This window comes from Neopelma chrysocephalum, unplaced genomic scaffold (genome assembly GCF_003984885.1).
Source record: "Neopelma chrysocephalum unplaced genomic scaffold, ASM398488v2 Primary Assembly neopelma1_97, whole genome shotgun sequence".
NCBI lineage: Eukaryota > Metazoa > Chordata > Aves > Passeriformes > Pipridae > Neopelma > Neopelma chrysocephalum.
The window spans coordinates 6,214,946-6,234,380 of record NW_020897760.1 but is presented as its reverse complement, the minus strand read 5'-3'; the positions used below and the strand labels follow the sequence as shown (position 1 = coordinate 6,234,380).

The following is a 19,435-nucleotide window of genomic DNA, read 5'->3' as shown; positions in this document are numbered from 1 at the left end:
TCCTTTGAGAGGTACCTTTTTTTTCTGTTCCAGGGAAATTGTAGAGTTGGGGGTGAGGCCTGCAACTTGCCTGGGCTTGTCACAGTATGGGATCAAGAGGCATCCAAAATTTTTTTTTCTGAGAAAAGCGAAACATGGGCTATGCTTATGGCAATGTTCTCAGTGGCTATCTAGCACCTTTTTGAAGTATTTGTTTGGCATCTTATGAAAGTCAGGAAATGGCATATCCTCTTCTAGAAGTACTTTCTTCTGGTATGAGAGAAACTGATGACAAATTAGGTGTAATCTGACTCCTGTGTTACTCAAAAAGGTCTTCCTTGCCTGAGCAAGAGGCATAGCTCTCTGTCCTGTAACAACCAGCAAAGATTGTTTGTTCAAGACAAACATCCTGACAGCTATAGCCCAGTACTTACAGAGTAGTGCTCCAGGAAGGAACTGTGGTTTTCTCAGTATCCTCTAATACAACTAAAGCAGGGTTTGATGCTATGTAGGATTGGAACAGACCATTATTTAATCATGTTACCATGTGCTACACTCCTTAGGAGTATAATTTTATTATGATTTCCTATGACCTATAGTAAAAGAATAAATCATGCTTCAGATGTGTTGAAGAATCCAACCATGAGGTGACTGGCTCCTTCAGTATAGTAGAAATGTTACCTATAGAGAGGGTAATGTAAATGTATAAATGAAAATGTCTATTTTGATGCAATAAAAAAAATACCTTGGGTATTTCCAGACATGGAAGATATTTCTTGATTCCTTTATGAACGTGAATTTAAATATAGAATTATATTTGAAAGCTTTGTATCATTTGACTATTAAAATATTTCTGTGCATTTGTATGTATTTGTGATGTACTTTCCTTTGCATCATTGGTTGAGTTTTGAGTGGAAATATATATAGAAAGCTAAGTGACAAGAAGGTTTTTTAAGGAGGTGTTCTAAGAGCTGGAACTTTGTTTTTCCAGTAACTTCTTTTAGCAAGATGAATTTTGAATAATAGCATTTTATGGCTTGATGTGATTTTATTAACATCTTGGAGTGTTTTTCTTTGAGAGAAAAAAGGTATAAAGAATATTTCCCTTTTGTCTTGTACAGGTTTGCTTATACAGAGTTTTAATAAGATATATATTTAGATCTATTATGATTTCATTTATCATACAAAGAAGGCCTGCTTTAATGGATTTAAGTAAAATATATGCATTGACATAATTTGTTGTGGGTAAATAGAAAATAATGTGCAAGATCTGAATTAGATTAAATGCAATTAGTGTTCCATAGCTTCCTGCTTTTGATAGGGAAAACAGAATTGCATTTCAATTCTTAGATAACTGTTTCTGCCTATGTTGTATTTCTTGCTGTGCTGCAGTAGTGTGAAGTTAAATATGAAATGCCTTCTTGCCATGTGGGTCTTTTCCTTGTCGTTATATAGAAGACCTAAGATGTGTTGTATTAAAAAGGAAGCTGAGCAGGCAGTACAGAGCCTGGCTTGTGCTTGGGACAATATAAATAGAGACAAGTACCTCTTCAAAGAAGGTGTAAAATAACTGAGGGACTCTCTTATGTGTTTTTATTAGATGACCATTATAATTAGCATAAATCCATGACTAGTTTTGCCTTGTCAACCCCAAATATCTTGCCTTTGTCACGCTCAAGTAAAGTCCTTTTACTCATTCTGGTTCTTTTGCTTCTCTTTGAAACATTACAAATGCAACCAGAGTGCTTTGGAGCAGTGGTATGTAGTGTCAACCTGTCAGATTCCAGACTCATGCTAAAGAATGCTGGTAGCTTTGCCAATATATGGAGAGGAAGCTGCTTTGAACACTTTGATCTGCATAATAGTTAGAGATGGGATTGCTACCTGTGTGGTCTATTTTGCTTTCACTGAGAGATGCAAGGATTTGAAGTTTTTTGCCATTTCTGTTTGAGAAGGTCATAAATGTAAATGTTGTAACACAGTTGTTAACATACACCTCTGACAGTACCATTTCAACTGTTGAAAGTTCCAAATTTGCCTGTTGGTGCTTCCTGGTCTTCTGTTTATCCTTGCTTCTATGTCAGTTATGTTCTAAATGGAAAACATCTGCCACAGGCAAAGAGAGGCTGTTAATTCTCCTGTATTTGAGACTTTTTACAAAAACATGGAAAACCAGAAACTTACAAGGAAGTCTTGGCTCCACAGTATCAGTTCTTCCACTGCTAAAAGCAAAGAGAGGAAAACAGACCCTCTGGTAAAAAGGGACCCATAAACCCTTGTCCAACGTCTTTCCAGTTTAAGATATCATTTATCAAAACTAGTCAATAAAAGAAAACTGGGTTTAGTGCCATTTTACCCATGTATTTCAAGCTTCTGAAACAGGTGTCTAATCAATGCCAGCACAACTTGCTTCAATACCAAATGGAAAGAGGGGGAGAGGAACACAACATATTATCGTCATGGAATACATGCAATAATTTATTTTTAATAATTTTTTTAAAATTACTAATTGTTTTTTTGTTAAAGATGATTCTCTGTTTTCTTGTATTATATCTAACAATGACTGTACTTGGGGTTTCTGGCTCCAGCAGTGGCTGATACTAGATGACTCAAAACACATGGAATTCTGTAGCTTTGTGCACTTTTAATAGCTGTTAACAGTGAAAATTTTTTTTCAAATTCTTCCAAAAGTTTAATTTTATTTCTGACTTACTACTTGCAATCGTGAGCTGCAGATTAGCGGAGTTTAACAATAAAGTAATTCCTATTGGAAAACACTGATTTGTGAGAACTAAATTTTTTAGCCAGTAGTAAATAAAGATCATTCTTCTGGTATCATACATACCCAGTCTGTACTTATCTAGGTCTGCAAAAATTAAATGTGCTGTAGCCAGAAACTCTAGCAAGCCAGAGCATGTTCATGTTCTAGTTTGTCACTGAATGAGCTAAGGTTTATGTAACTCCTGAAACTTTCTTGCCATACTTCAGCATCGTTTACAGGATCATCAGCTATGGGACATTTCTGCTTGCAAACTTTTCTGAGGCTGTTGATCATGAGGTTTCTTAACACCGACTCATAACAGATAATGCTTTGGGAGTTTCTGAAAGACCTTGTGTCTCTAGACCTAAAGCAGATCAGATAGCAAGAGCTGACGTTGGTATTTTTATTATGGAGATCTGGATAACTGCTGACTAAACATGGCTGTCTCAGTTGGCAGCCAGGGAGGACGTTAGAAAGCACAGTTGCCATAGCTCATAGTTTGCTAACTAAGTATTGTCAGATTTCAAGTGCTGGAGCATTTGGCATTTCATATTGTCATTCTTATTGCTCTAATGTCTTCAATTAATTTGAAAATTACCAGTAAATAAACTTGGTTTCCTAGCCAATAATTATGCTGATCATTACTTTTTCTATGTGGCATCTGGGGGAGTTGAGGCTTGAGTGTAGCATTTTGTTTGTTTGCGTCCTTTATCTTCTAAGACAAGTCTACAGTAGAAACTTGCTTTGACTTTTGTTTATCAGGGAATAAGAAGAACTGCTGTGTGAGCAATCTGTGCATACCATGTCCTCATAGTGTGTAGTTACTTCTGCATTTTATCACTGCAGCTGCAGAACAGTGCTTTTGGAGTAAATGTATTTTCTCCTGGTTATTTTAGGAAGACTGGAATTCTGATGCTTAAGGTCAAACTGAAAAGTTCCCATGAATCCTCTTATTTTGTTCCATCATTTTTTTTTGTTTCTGTAAGTCAGACACATTTGAAAATGGTCTCAAGAACTGGCAAGTACACGATTTGGCATAATTAAGGCATGCAAGCTACAGCATCAGTCCCAGTTGTGTTCCTCCTCATTTATTTGTTCAGATAGCTGCTTGTATAGGTGTCTTTGTACTAGGTGGAAAGATGCACACAGTCCCTCCCTTCAGAAAGCAGAAGTCAGGGGTGACCACAGAAGGGCACAGCAGTGTGTGATGTGTGGCCAACGATGGCCAGCACATTGCTGGTTGCTCAGCCTCCTCCAGGTTGATGTCACCAAGGACAGCACTCCACTGCCACTGTGTCAGTGGCAAGGGGATACACAGACAGCATGATGCCATGCAGATGGACAGGTAAGGGGTATGGCAGGTTGACAGGGAATGCTCATGGCGAGGGCTTGACAGAGGTGCTGTGCTTCTTTCAAGACATTGGTGCTTCCAGATTTCATCCCACATCTCAGTAAACCCATTTCCAAAGTGGATATAAAGTATGAAAACAACAAAAGTTTTGCAATGAGGAATCTAATCTAGCTTAATTCAAAGTTACTCACAACTAATGGAGCTACTATAGGCAGTCCTGTGAATTCTTCCTTCTTGTAGCTTGTAGGAAAATTCTCTTTAACAGCTTTGCATCAAGTATGTGCAAGGATGGGTTGTCCAAATTGTCATCTATGAAGACAAAGCCCAGTTTTCAATTTCACCGGAAGACAGAATAAAAGTTTAGGAAAAGAATGTAATGACTCATGCGAGACTAATCACAGTTTAGGCAGGGCTGCCCAGCTACCAGTCCCACTACTTAGCACATGGTCATGTTACTAAGGAAATTACTGCTCCTTTTCTGGTTCTTATTCATAAAAAATGACAAGCATGACACTACTTCTTCTGTAATTACAGTGCCTGAAAATTTCCTGAGTTATTAGAATCAGCCAATAGAGATCATCTTACGTGCTAAGGGATCAGAGTTTTGGGCATGGTTTTAGATGTCTTTTACCTGAACTGTGGAATGTGTGGTTTAGATAGAGAAGCAAGACATTTCCCTCTATGCAATTAGGAAAATAATAGTTTGCACTTCTGTAGCATCTTCCACTTGATAAACTGATAAAGTACTATACAGTCCTCCCTGTGAAAAATATCTTCCACTCTGACAGATGTTACAAAAATGTAAGTATATGTCATGCAGGAAGTAAGTGGGTCAGAATACTAGACCTGAATGTGGAATCCAGGTAACTCCTCTTTCTCTGTGCTCACCCTAATGCCATTTTTCTTGCACTGGACATATTAGTGAGGCATTTTGGTGTCCAAAATAAGATCACAGTCTGTTCTTTGGTTCCTTTCCCCTCCCCGTTCTTCTGCTTTCCCCATGTATATTTTGAAGAAAGATTCTGTGTGAAATATCCTATGGGAAATCTCCACAGATTGTTACATGTGGCAGTGAAGTTCTGGAATCTGTCACTGTGCCTGAAACATTTCTGGTACCTCTCTATTCTCAATACTTACCTGTTTTTTTTCACAAGTGGCAATGACAAAAGCACAGTGCCATCAGCTGTTCAAGATTTGCTAGCTTTCCTGGTTCATCAGTAGCTCAAATAACAACGCATTTGGGGAAATACAATTGACAAAAAAATTGAGTGAGGTTTTGTTGTGCTTCTAGGCCTTGTTTTATGTGAAATCAATTTGAATTTAGGTCTTTACTTCAAGGCTCTGTTCAGTGTCAATAGGATGCTATAATTTTCTGTAATTTTTGGGGAGAAAAATATGTAAGTATAGAAGTCTGTCTACCAACCACAAGGGGTGACTTATGTCCCAGCACTAGTGAATGGATGTTTCTGAAAACTGTTGTCTTTCACAATTACCTCAACTTTTCTGGTTTGGAAGTTGTTGTAAAAGGTGTGTGGCAATACCAACACTGATAATGCTTCCCTATTGCTCATGCCTGCCCTCAGGAACCAAAGTGATGTTGCTGTGGGAAGGGGAGCACCACTCAGAAATGCTACTGTGAGCTTCCTTTACTGGGGTATATTAGATAAATTTAATTTTCTAATCTTTTGTCTCTTCTTCTTCTACATATTTGAGTACTCTCTGCTTTTATTTTTTTCTCTCTTATTTTATACCTAACTTCATCTTACTTGATCTTTCTTATGCAAAGATTCTGCTCATATCTATGAAAATTCAGAGACTTTCCCAAGAATTTTCATCTTCCTTCCTACCTACTTCTGCAACATCCATGGTGGCTAAAGAATCTTGTCTTGATGAGCTAAATGTTTCTTAAGCTCTAGCTACACTTCAAAAGAAGGTCCAGTGTTTTTTCTGGGTTTAATTGCTTCATTAAAAAAATAATAATAATTGCTGTGAGATATTTTAGATAGCTCAGATTGCAAAATTCAGTGTTCTGGACAATGTATAAACCCCCAAACTATAAAGAGGTAGATGTCCTAATTCTAGCCAGTACCCAGAGATGTCACTGCAGTAAGTCAGTGGAATTTTAATCCTGCCACTGTCACTATTGGATGTAGTTTAACTTGCTTAGAGTGACAACACCATAGTTTCATTTATTTTTGATGATTGGTTTGTTAATACACAGAGGTCCTGGAAGATAAATAATTGGATCCTTAATTGAATTTTTCATTTAGATAGCTTAGGACCCCAATTTCAGCAACAGCATTGTAGTCGGGCTCTGAAGTAGATACATCAGAAGTAGTTTATTAAAGCTAGTCCTGATAAAAATGGAGAAAGAGAACGAAGGGATTGGACATTAGAGTGAAATGAAAATAGCCCATGAAAAGCATCTCCCAAAACAGAACCACCACACAACTAGTAGGCATCAAATATTTAATGTCAAAATCAATTAGATGTTTGGTTAGGGAGAGAAATATTTGCCTCTGGAAAGCTAATGCCAATAGGATAGCCATGAAAAGGTTTGCAGTGTGTTGGCTTATGAATTCTGATAAGATGAAAAGAACAGTGTTATTGAAATTGGTTTGAACAACTGCCATAACTATGGCAAAACCAGAGAAATGTTGGCCAGGCAGCCTGAAAGACTGAGCCAATGGGAAAGAGACAAATATGGTGTTATAGAAAAAAACTGATCTAGACGCTGCTTTAAAAGTCAACTGAGTGTGCCTTAATTTGTATTTAAACAAAAGCCCTTTGGCTGGGTCAGTGGTACAGCTGAAGGTGTGTGAGGTAACTAGTTGAAAATGAAGGTTGTATCTATAACTACCTGATTGTTTTGAAGGTCTGCTTTACCAAAGGAGCGTAACTGGCCATCTGTTCTGTCAGTAGCTCTCGATCCTGTACAGCTGTTTGACCCTTTCGTACAGAAAATGCATTTTATCTCACCAACCTGTTGCACAGATAACTCCACGGGACCTGATGGGACGAGGGGGAAATCTGCTAATGTAAGTAAATAGTGTGTGTAAAGTACACAGTAATAGTCTCCGAACTGTCCATGAACAGGGCGGATTTAGAAAACTGTTAAATTTTGCTGTAGTGCTAATTTGAGAGGCGAAATTATGGAAGTCAAGTTCTTAAATCCATGGAAAAGGGCACCGAGGGGTCACGGCACGCCAGCCGCTGGTGTGCCGGGGGCTCGGCGAGACCCAGCGTGAGCGGGACGGAGGGTGGGGCCGGGGCCGGGGCCGGGGCTGCGGGCCCGGGTGGCTGCGCAGCGCCCGCGGCCGCCGGCGCCGCCTCCCCGCTCCAGGTGAGCGGCGCCCGGGAGGCTGCACATGGGAGAGGCACCGAACCAGCTCTGGACTGACCCGGCCCGGGCGAGCGAGCGATAGATAAGGCGCTCTCAGAAGGCTCCGCTTGAGTCATCCTTACTGAAGTTATCGCGAACTGCACTTCTTTAGGGCAGGCTGGAGCTGGTGTACGTGCCGGCTCTGCCGCGGCACGGCCAGACCTTGGGCTCTCCCGAGGGCGTCCCAGTTCATTTACTGGAAGCGCTCCGGACCGCTGGTGTTGCGGTCCGGCCTCCGGCCACCCATTCCTGCTGCCTGGCTGCCGCTCCCCCGAGGGACCCGGGCGGGATTCGCTGCCCGGGAGATCGCTTCGCCGGGACAGAACCTCCAACTGATCCACAGAAAGCCTGGAAAGAAGCAACAGTGATCAGACCCGGTAACTGCGGGGACAGCGTTGTTCTCTCGGGCTGAGAATGAGGAGTTGGTTTTGTATGTGAGTGTGTGCGAGCGTCCCTCCGTCCCCACACCGCTGTCGGGGCAGGGACGGGCAGCAGGGCGAGCCCTGACACTGCCCGCGGGCTCTGGAAATGCCGGAACTGGGACAGTGACTACTGAGACGTTTGATCCACTGCTTAGGTTCAGTAGGAAAGGATTCCATGGAAATCTATTAAACACTCTTTTAAGTATAGAACACTGGTGCGTACTCGAGATATTTCACAGAGTAGAAAGAAAAGAAACAAGAAACGCTGTGTTCTTTTTGTTGTTGTTAAAGAGGAGCATATATAAAAGCACTTCTTTCTGTCTGAATTTGTAATTTCCATAAGTTGGTTGTTAGTTCGAAATAATGCTGAAAAGGTCTTTTAAATGCTTCATTTTCAGTTAGAGTGGGTTGTTGGTTTTGGGTTTTTTTCAGTAACATTGTGGGAACAGGGCAGCAGGCAAAATAGTAAATGACTTCCTATGCCAGAGAAGGAACAAAAGCTTGTATGTTGAAGCATTAGCTAAAAAATGCTTAGATTTGACTGTAACCTTGGTAAAGTTCTCTGTTTCTGCCAGCAAAATGGGGAGGGAATGTTTATTTCAAGTCAAGGCTTCATACTGTTCAGATTACTAAGATAACTGATTGGGCACTTAAATTTCAGAAATTAGGCAGAATGAGATCTCCACTTATTATTGAATCCTCTTCAATGATCACTTTTTCATGGCATCTTTTGTAGCTATCAAGGCATTCTACATGTGAAAATTCACAAAGAGAAGTGTGGGGTTTATCTGCTTCTCTCATCTTGGAAAAAAAAAAGACATTTCAAAGATAACTTATCCTGGACTGTATGTTTTCTATTGTGTGAGAACAATAGTTAAAAATAACATTTTATATAGGTTGTCAGATTACAGTGCAAGGATGTTTGGGGAGGGGGATGGAAATTGCATGACATATAAAAGGACAGAGAAGGAAAGCATGAACATTGCGATAGCACTTCAAGACCCTTTGGAAGCACTGACCTGACTAATCTTGTGGGGAGTTTTTGATGTTTGACAGACTCATGTTTTTCTCTGATAGTAGCTTAAAGCCTTTGAACTACTGCATATGCTTTCTCAGTCTGTGTCTCTGTATCGTAACAAGCTGTATGTTCTTGAACCTTACTATTCTCAAAGTCCTATGACATGTTTGCTATAGCAGCTACTGCATCAACTTATTTTTTTAAAAACAAATAGAAAATAGAGGTTGTAGAAGGCTGCTGCTAAGCCATTTTGGGGAGCAAGAATCCTCTCTTTTTGGTTACACTAATGACGAAGACTACGTTACTTCTAGGGAGATAGTAAACATGAAATCCACCTTGAATTTATAATGGCTGCACTTTTAACTGTATTTCTTCCTATGATATGTTAACTTTAGTGCTTTTCAGACATGCTTTTTCTGTTTCTCTAACTTATTCTCTTACTACACACACACACAAAAAAAAAAGATAAATCTGAGAAATTGATCTGTCTTTTTGTCCTGAACTGGACTTTCTTCACCATTCAGGTTGATCACTTTCATTATTTTCTGTGTGCATCTGCAAAGTGCATGCAAATGTGCCAAGTAACTTAGCAGGGAAAAGGGAGTAACGTATCTCCCACTCGTTGTAATTTATTGTTGCTGATTTTGAGGGAGAGTGGGTGGGAGGAATTTGTGAGGAGATTTGATATGGTGAAAGTAAGTAGTTTTCATAAAAGTTGACTACATCTTTTAAAGATGTGAGAACATAAAGCAGTTGTTCTTCAGCTGAATGTATTAAACTGTGTTCAAGCCCTCTTAGTTTCATGGCATATATCATGGTAAAGACATGGTGATACTTTGAGGGAAGTGCTGCCATAACACCAGGTATAGACTTCAGGGCATCTGATCAGGGAGAGTCACCCAGATTGCAGATCAATAAGACTGAGAGAAAAATGGATCCTTTCATGTCCAAAACTGGTTTAGATACAACTCAGAGTGTTAAGAGTCTGATTTGGACCTCTGAAATTGTTTTTCTCTTTCCTTTGATCAGGTTTCTATCGCCATGAGCATATACAGCTTTGGACTGTTTGTTATGCCATTCATGCATCTCTGAGGCCAAACTGGAGATTTCCCTTTCCCTCACTTCCCTTCTTCCAAAATATTGAAACAATAAAGAAGAAGCCATTGCTACTAGTTGCGTTACGTTGGGATACGGAAGGGGCACTTACCTCTGTACCTGTGTCTGTTTGAATGAACCATCAGAACACTTCTTCAGACTGTGTGAACATCAGAAAGTTTTCATGAAGATGAGCTGAGCCAGAAAGTTTGGATTTGCGTCCCAAAGCCAAGGGGCTGTGAGCAGAAGGATATATTTAGTATGTTGTTTTAGGGAGGTGAAAGTTGTTTCATTGTTCATATGGCTCGTTTTTGTTTTAAGCGGTGATGTAAAGAGATGCACAACCCATCAGATTAGAATTTCATGCGTGTTTGGTCTTGCCCACCAGATACATATATTATTCTATGTCCAGTCTCCTACTGTTATCCTAAATGCCATGTTGATTTTAGAGACCTCTTTGTTTGTATTTGCTCGCTCTCATTTGTAGCAAAAAATTAGAACATGTCAGAAGTTACCTGGAAACCTTTCATGCCCTCCACTTCTCTAAATTCACAATCGGATTCCTGACAATTCTGTTCCCATATATTTTTCCAGGTTACAGACTGAAGAAAGAAAAATACCACTCAGTATATAAATACAAATTCACTTCACATTTTTAACATTATATTGGCATGAGTCCATCTTGTTTGCACTTATTTGTATGTTTTCCAAAGTGCTCTGTTTTGTTAGGTGCTGTGTTTTGACAAATAGGAATGTGTACAGTTAAATTTCAGTTCCTTTTGACCTATCATTCTGCTACAATTTCTACCATTTCCATTGTTGATGTTCAAAGCACACTGTTTCTTAGGGAGTAACATTTTCAGGGTTTCTATATCTAGAAAAGTCAAACATTCTTTGAATCATATACTGAAGTATTGAGACATTCCAGAGTCTTCAGCTGAAGAGGCTCCTTCTTTGCAGTGTTTATATTGAATACAAGAAAAACATATGAATAGTTTGGCAGGACTTTTGTTACTGACCTGATTGTTGTAGTTCTTTGTGTACATTTATGAAGAATATATAGTACAGCAGCAGATAGGCAAGCAGATAAATTTATGGGTAGAAGTTAGCAGACCTGTTGTTTGCAGGTTCTGGACTTTCTTGGTTTTGTGGAGGTTTTTGTTTGGTTGGGGCTTTTTTGGGTTTTTGGAGAGATTTTGCAGGGAGGATAGTTAGAAATATTATCAAAGTTTCTGCACACATAATTGTGGTTAAGTGTCTTGCAAGTTCTTGAAGGTAGGTATTTCTGTACTAACTTTGGAACTCTACCTTGATTCCTTGAAACAAAACTCCGGTGTGACTTTGAGGATTGGGTACTGAATTTGTAAGTCCAGTGATCGTACTGAGAGTACTTCTTAAAAAAAGCAATGATTAGGACAACTCTGGGAGTTTGGTTTTCAGTCTTAAGGGCTTCTTAGGAATGGAGGTTAAATGGAAAATACGGTACAGCAGGGGTCATTGTTTATTTTTTGAAAACTCTCAGACTGTTGGATTGGAAACTTACTGGATTGCCATGACAATTACCTTGTGATTTGGTTAGTAGAGGGAATTCTCAGCTTTCTTTGTGGATCCTCAAACATGAAGTAGTCAGCGATTTAATGTCATAGCAAGCATAATCTGGACTCATCTGGTATCAACTATTAAACCAAAGCTTTTGTTGATTATTATTTATAACTGTTTAGATTTGATACCCACTTGCATGTAATGTCACGTGTTCCATTTCAGCATAGCAGTGGGAACCTTGCAGGACAGGCTAAGGAAAGTCTCACTGGATAACCTGTGCTGAAATAGTTGAAATTCAGAGGTTTGGAGGTGGTTTTTTTATAAACCAATAAGAAAGTACAATAAGTAAGTTCAGAATCTCAGCAGCCTCTGAAAGGTGAACAACGACATGTTTGTGCAATATAAGTAAGATAGCTTCCAGTTTTTCAGACTCCATAAACGGGGTTTGACAAAAAGCTGAGTTTTCAAATGACCATGTGAATTCTAAGAAGCCTTTCTTCCCTCCCATTGGAGGTAATTTTTATCATTCTGTTCTAATAACAGAGTTGAATTTACGAGAAACAAGCTCTGTCAGTTTGCTTTAGCTATAGGAGGTTGTAGCTTTGTGGTAAGCATTTGCATTTTAGATCTTATCTGTGGACCAGTTGTTTTGTTTATAACAATTGTAATGCAGAACTGACTTTATAGCAAGTATTGTGACAATAACTATGTGATGTTTTTAATACTAGCCAGCAGAAACTGTGTCCTTCAACCACATAATAAATGGAGAGATGATTTCATATTTCATATTAAGGGCCATGTGCTATGCTAATTTATGGCAGAATTTTTGTCACAGTGTGTTTTGTTTTCTTTAGGATTTTGAATTCTATTTGGATCCACATAACTAAAAATGTCAGTTCTTATTAATGCCTCAACTCTTTTCTATTCTTTTCAACAAGAAACCTGACCCAAGTCAAAGAGATTCTCCCTAGGCAGAAGTGCTATTTCCAGAGACTTTTCTGCTATAGTACATAGTACCTGTGCTCTGACAGAGGCTTGGCAAATTGAAGAGTAAAAAAAAAAAAAAAGAAATCAAGATGTTATTTATCATCTGTAATTATCGACTATTTATCATAGGACTTTCAATAAGGGAGAAGTGGGAAGGGATTTGTGGTTGAAGTCTGAAAACCTTATCCAGCCTGTGAATCTTTGTAGTGCAGCTGACAGGAAGAAGCAGAATTTTTTCATAATTTGAGATCAGCTTTAGTGTTACTGTAAAACTAAACCAGTTATGATAACCTCTGAGTAGAAGTAACAGTAGCTTCAGAGCAGAAACACTTTGATAGTAGCTGTGATGTTGAGGCTGGGGAAGGGAGCAGGAGGACTATAGAGGCACCTCTGTTTTCCTTGCAACCCCTGTGCATTCCCCAAAACAGGAGGAATTCTTGTGCAGCTGTAAGCAACCGCCTTCCAGACTGCTGGGCCTTCAGGGTGCTTGTCTTATTTTTCATCATGAAACTTGACCAGGGCCAGAACAGATTCCCCCTGTCCATAACTGTTATTTCCAAAAGTACTTCAGCTTTCTGATTTCATATCAATCTCTGCTGCTCCTGTGGCATTTCCAGTTTTTGTGGGAAGCACCTGGTTGACTAACACCTAGATTAAATAAGGTAGGACTGGTTGCCCTTTGGATCTGGTGGCATGTTCAGTAGAGTGGCTTGTGCAGGCTAATATAACTGGATAGGATAAGGCAGCCTGTCTTCTGTAATACAACACTATAAACTGAGCACAAGGCAGCATTTTTTGAGGAACAGAACAGCAATCTGTTAATGTGCCTGAAGTGTTTGTTTCACAAAGCTTTTTGCTCACGATAACAGAAAAACCTGTACTGTAGGGCAGACTGTAATTGATTGTACAAGAGACTGACAGCTCTGTGAATCTGTAATGTCAACAACGATTTGAGCCAGCAGGCTGGGCATGCTGAAGAAGAAAATTCCAGTAATCTGCTCCTGCCCTTATCTCTTGAGCAGAGCCGTTTAGTTTACAGCCTGTTAGAAATGTGTGACCAGTTATCTGCTAGATTTATTACTTGAGCAAGACTCCTCAGCAAGTTTTTCCTCACAGTGTGCCAGCTACTGGGTTTAGAAACATATTCTTCCAAACCAAGCTGTAGTGTCCTTTATTTTTAACAAAACCTTCTTAAAACTTTGATTTTTGTCAGTGATTCAAAGTTGATGTCTGCATCTTCAGAGGATGTGAAGGAGCAAAAAAGAGGAACTCTGTGGATAAAAATGGAGAATTGTTCAGGGCCTGCTCTTGTATGTGTGTCCAGATTGGTGGGGTTTTGTTGTGACTTTTCACGTGTGTGAAAGTTATATATGGGTGTGCTTGGTGTGCGGTTGGGAGCGATGTGACTGAATACAGGCTACACCTTGAGGTATCTGACTGCCTCAAAGCAAAGCAGAAGTTCAGTTTCAGATACCTTTGCTAGTCATGCTATTTAACTTTGTTAAAGGGAGGGCTTTGGTGATTGATACATTATAAGAAATCTTGGTTTTGTTTTTCCAGAACCAAAAATGATAGCTGCAGGAAAGTTTTCAAGTCTTCCCAGAAATGGCCCAGTGAACCGCCAGTTCTCATTAGCTTCTTCCATGGACCTTTTGACCACTAAACCTTCACCAACTGAGCATCGCTCAAACTCCTTTCAAGGCATCTCTATCCATGGCACTCTCCCCAGGAAGAAGAAGGGGACAGTTCCCACTAGGTCTTGTGATATGTTTAGCCACGTGGGAACATTGCCTTACACCAGAACACACCGGCAGCAGCCACCTTTTGTACAGGATGTTATAGAAGAGCATCCTCCAGAAAATGAGAAGAGCAGCAAACTCAATGGCAGGTATGTTGTAAAACCTTAATTTACATATGTTAGTTGTATAGGAATTCTTATGTATTCTTCGACACCTCTGAATGTCCAGTTATAGGTACAACTGTTTATTCTTGTGTTCTAAGTTGCGCTAATACTCAATGTAGGTCTTGATGGAAGACTTAAGTAATTTTTAAGGACTAGGTCTTGCCTCTGAATGTTTAAAAGGTATAATATTGTGTGTGCTATTCCCATACAGGACGTTTTTACAATGTAGAGGTCATTAAATTGCTTTGATATGACACTTTGCATTGTTCTAACTGAGCAGTTTTAAGCAAGCAGTCATAACTGTTCAAACTTGGGTTTGGTTTGTATTCAATACTTATATGGATGGAGGGCAGAGGAAAGAGAGGGTGGTGTTCCGGCTGCCTCCGTCCTAGAGCTACATGTGAGCTGTTTTGCATGAAGACTTAGTGGAACCCAGTGTACACTGAGCTAATGGCAAATTATCCCTGCTTATTATTCCTGCCTGACTTCATGGTTATCATATCCATGACTCTCAAGAAAGACCTATAATCTTATAGCTACCATTTCTTTTGGGAATCTGTCATCATCACTGATATTTCATTGCTTACAAAAAGTAATTAATTTTGTAAATGTCCTTTTTTTGGTTGGATATTGAGGTCTATACAATGGGAAAAAATTTCTAGCTAACACAAGAAAAATTCAATGTAATGCGGTGAATCAGTTAAAGGCACAAAGATGAGAGAATGGTTGTTTGGCTGATGGCGTTAAAGCTTGAGAAAGGGTATCCAAATTACAAGTTCTGAATTAGGATTTATAGTCTCGCTGTGTCCATCACTATACAATTTTTTTGTTTTCAAGTCTTATGAGGAAAGGACATTTTTAATTAGATAAAGTTGTGTGTGTAGATTGGTTTTCTTTTGATTTTTTGCTTGTGGTATATGGGATCAAGCTTTCTTCTCACTTGAAAATAAGTTTGTTTTCTATACCCCATTCATTTTAAGAGAAGAAAGGACCCAAGTATGTTTAGTATTCCTCTGTCACTGATCTCTGAGACGTACCTGCTTACATGAACTGGCTTTTTAACATCATTTGCTTCTTTGATTTACATACTTTTAGAGTATGCAAGCAGCCTGGGGTCCTGCCATGAAAAGAATGTGGTGAAATACAATGAAGTTTTATCTTATGTCTTCCTTCTCAAGAGCGATCACTAAAGATGATTTGCAAGAGGTTTTCTTTTATTGAGAGACCAAAGCCAACTGGTAACTTGTCTTATGAATATGATAACCTTGTCTTATGAAGAACACTTTGGCACAACCAGTAAGAGTAAGAACAGAATGCTTGAGAGGAAAATGTTGGGAAGGTCTGCCTGATCAGAATTAAAACATAATGCTTTTGAAGTAATAAGAGATTCAAAGGATGTTGTTAGTACAGCCTCAGAATAGAATTTGTGTCTATTGAGTCATAGCAACAAGTGCTGTTCGTGTTTGGTCTTTCAGTTACTTTGCTAAAGCACACGTCGAATGCTGTGGTAAAAACTTTTAACAATTGCTTGCTTTAATTTTTACAATGAATCTTTATACGTTCTGCTCCATGACCTGACTGCCCAACTATATTAGAGCAGAAGACACTTTCAACTTGACCGTCAGAAAATATATCACTTCTTGAGTCTTCTTGCAATGACACTGCACTTTTCTTTAGTGTACTTTAAAAGAAAACTGAGAGAGAAACTCTGTTTTCCTGTGGTACACGTTTGGTTGTATGTGCTAGGGTATATATTCTTATGCTTACACTCACATTGACATTATCTGGGCCTCATAGTATGGGGGAGTCTATGTTACCTTATCAGAGTTTTTTTAAAAAAGCCCTGTAATATTTTTATTTCATTATAGGAGCTTGTGAAATAGTGTAATATTACATGGATATTCTCATTCAGGATTGTATCAGTCTTTCATTGCTATGATGCTGTTTACAAAAATTAAAACTGTGAATGCACATTTTCATGAAACCTTTTCATGATGCATTGTTCAACCCAAGTGCTGTGTTTGATGCCAGTGGGCCAGAACTAATAGTCGTTAGGATTGCAGTGTTCATGTACACATGGATCTGATTATTTTGAACTGTGGCTCAGGCATGTCATAGTTTGGTTGATTAAATTTGTTTTAAAAAACATAACTATGATAACATTTTCAATAATTCAAAATGAGTAATACTCTCTAATATATAAATACACTAAACATACTTTTGTGAAGCAAAAAATAAGCCTAAGTAAGAAGAATAGGAAAACAATAATGAACTGTGCCATTCCCTAATGGAATTCTTCTGATTTTGTAATTCTTCTGAAAACTTGGAGAAATTCTGTTGCCAATTTTCAGTGCAATAAGGTTGTGTTCTCTTCTTGGTTTGGGAATGTACACCTCTGCTAGTTAGTTAGTTCAAGGGGAAGAAAGTTTTCTTTCTTGAGAAAGAAGTACTGACTAAACTCTGAGTTTTAGAGTCTCTTAGAAATAATTAAATGGCCAAAATCAGAAGCAGCTGAGCTCTTGAGTTAGTTTTATGAGCTAAAATAAGAATTAAAATAAAAACTTTCAAGAAGTTCTTCACTTACAAAAGAGAATTCTCATTTTAGCTTGTAAAACTAAAGCTGCTTCTGTGTAATGTTCTTTATTATCTGATGTTGATAATTAAACCCAAATAAAGCATAATTGTAATTTCTCTTTGATACGTGGTCCATGGATTATCTTTATTTATTTAGCTTTGCCTTATACTGTGGTACCTTTAGTTAAAAGAAAATTGTTCAAATTTACATTTGTCACTAGAACCTGTAGGGGTTTTTTTCCATGTGTCTTATGGCTGCCATTAGGAAACCCAGAATTTCCACTGCACTTGGCTGACTGTAGTTCTTCAGGACTGACACTGCAGTTTAACTGACTTGTGGCATTTTCATGCTTTTTCATTAGTGCGGCCAAATATCCCTCAAATAAATGAGACGTAAAAGCAATGCAGAACTGTCACTATCACAGGAAGTTTGAGTGTACTGATGAAGGCAGCTCTCAAAGACCAGTTTGACATTCTGAACCATTTCAGTTGGATGTCAACAGTATCCCTGTAGTCTTGGGTTAACATAGAAGTTATCTCTCTTGATCTGGTACTGGCTCTGATATGAACATACTTAAATGTTACCTCATTGTAGAGATGCGAGGAATTTTCGAGGGGTTGTTAGGAAAATGGAATAGAGCAAAGACTTTTGCAAATATCCCAGAGCAAACTAGATTCTGGTATTGATACAGAGCTCTCTGTTTCATGAGGCAGTGTGATTGCAAGAGCTAGCAGAATTAGTAAATGCTTCTTGTATGATCTGACAGCTATGGTATTCTCTGTTCCTAAACTTCCTAATAAAACAATCTAAAGAACAATTTCATAAAAACTAAGTCTGGTTCCAAAAGACATGCAAGGCTTATGTTTTGTTTGAATTCAATAGGGCCGCACATATACTGTCCATTATAGAATCATAGAATCGTTAAGGTTGGAAAAGACCTTTAAAGATCATCAAGTCCAGCTGTCAACTCAGCACCACCGCCATGTTCAGCATTAAACATGTCCTCAGGTGCCATATCCAAAGGTTTTTTGAACACTTTCAGGGATGCTTGACTGCTAAAAGTATGTTTATGAGAAATTTAGCATTTGAAGGAAAGATTAGTTAGTTTGGTCCTTGCCCTGTATATGTAATATGTGACTCTTTGTAGAATGGAGCTTTGGATATTTTGGGAGAAACTATGTGGTTACACATTTGCATTAAATCACTATCTTCCCTCTGCTGAGCCTTCCCCTAGGAAGTGTTGAAGCACACCATCTGCCAGAAATGATCACTTCAAGTTTTTATGCTAATTAAAGCCTTGAAACGAAGTTGACATTAATTTACACTGGCTGTTTCATGTTATACAGGAGGTTTGTGAATATTCCTCATTTAATTCCTGTTTACTAACTGTCTTTCCCGTAGCCATTTCATCTGCTTGTACTTGCAAAGACAGTTTTTTATTCAAATTCCATTCTTTGTCTGTACAGACATTTGAAAAATGGAGTCACTGATAAGCAGTAGGGTTGTATTGTTCAAACTGGCTTGGAATCAAACTTTGTGCATTTCTTTAAATAATGTATAATGCCCTGAGCGCTTTGTTTTATCACTATTTATGAGAGGTTCTGACCTAGCAGCTGGTCAGAATTAGATTTTTTTTCTCCCCCCTGTTTTTAGAGCTTTACTTTTAACTGTGTATGAATTTGAAGTGTGGAGTTCTAGCTACAGAGCTATAATTTTAATCTTTTCTTCTGTCTTGATTTTCTCTTTTCAAGCCCAACAAATTCCTGGCTATGCTGTAAGTCCTGATTGGGATTGTAGTTACAACACTACTTCTGTTTGTATTGATGTGGCCACAGACTACTCGTTTTTTTAGGTGAATGAGGCATAACAGCTTATTTTTACTCTACCAAGGTCTCAAGCATGAACTGTTCATATTCAGCTTTTTTTTTACATGGTTCAAGCATGTTAAAAAAGAAAAAGTCAATCTGGTGGATATGGGGAGGGGTGGAGGAAAAAGTTTGGGTTAGCTTTCATTGAGGAAAGGGGCAGACCAGTAGCTCTGACATCTTCAAATGCTTGTTGAACCCTGTTCCAAAAGATCAAAATGTGACAAATCACCTGTAAACTGAAGTGTATTTTATAGACTGACCCTAAGTGTCTACGTACAGATGCAAAGAACACAAATTCTGTCTGTTGTTCTGAAAGAATGTCCAACTGCATATTTAACTAGACTTCAGACTCTTACTTTGAGTACTGGTCAACAGACTTTTTTCCTCTTGTTTTCCTATGTCAGCTTTTTTCCCCGTTCTTTCAGATAAAGTGCTATCATCTAGCATTGGACTTTGTATTGCTGTAGTAGAAAGTTATTCTGTATGTAGAGTAGATTAGTTTATTTAGTCATTTAGGATGTTCTGTACTCTTCAAAATTTCTAATCTTCAAG

The 19,435-nt window shown here is 38.6% G+C and overlaps 1 protein-coding gene across 5 annotated transcripts in view; it reads left to right on the top strand.

Annotated features, from left to right (window-relative positions):
* BCAR3 (BCAR3, NSP family adaptor protein) overlaps positions 1–19,435 on the top strand; it is a 91,946-nt gene that overhangs the window by 28,311 nt on the left and 44,200 nt on the right. For 4 of the 5 annotated variants that reach the window (XM_027694176.1, XM_027694178.1, XM_027694177.1 and 1 more), the window contains one exon: positions 14,098–14,425. In XM_027694176.1, coding sequence (XP_027549977.1) covers positions 14,098–14,425 — 328 coding nt within the window. Of the gene's footprint in view, positions 1–7,646; positions 7,851–14,097; positions 14,426–19,435 lie in introns of those variants that run through there. The other variant, XM_027694181.1, reaches the window with a different exon arrangement.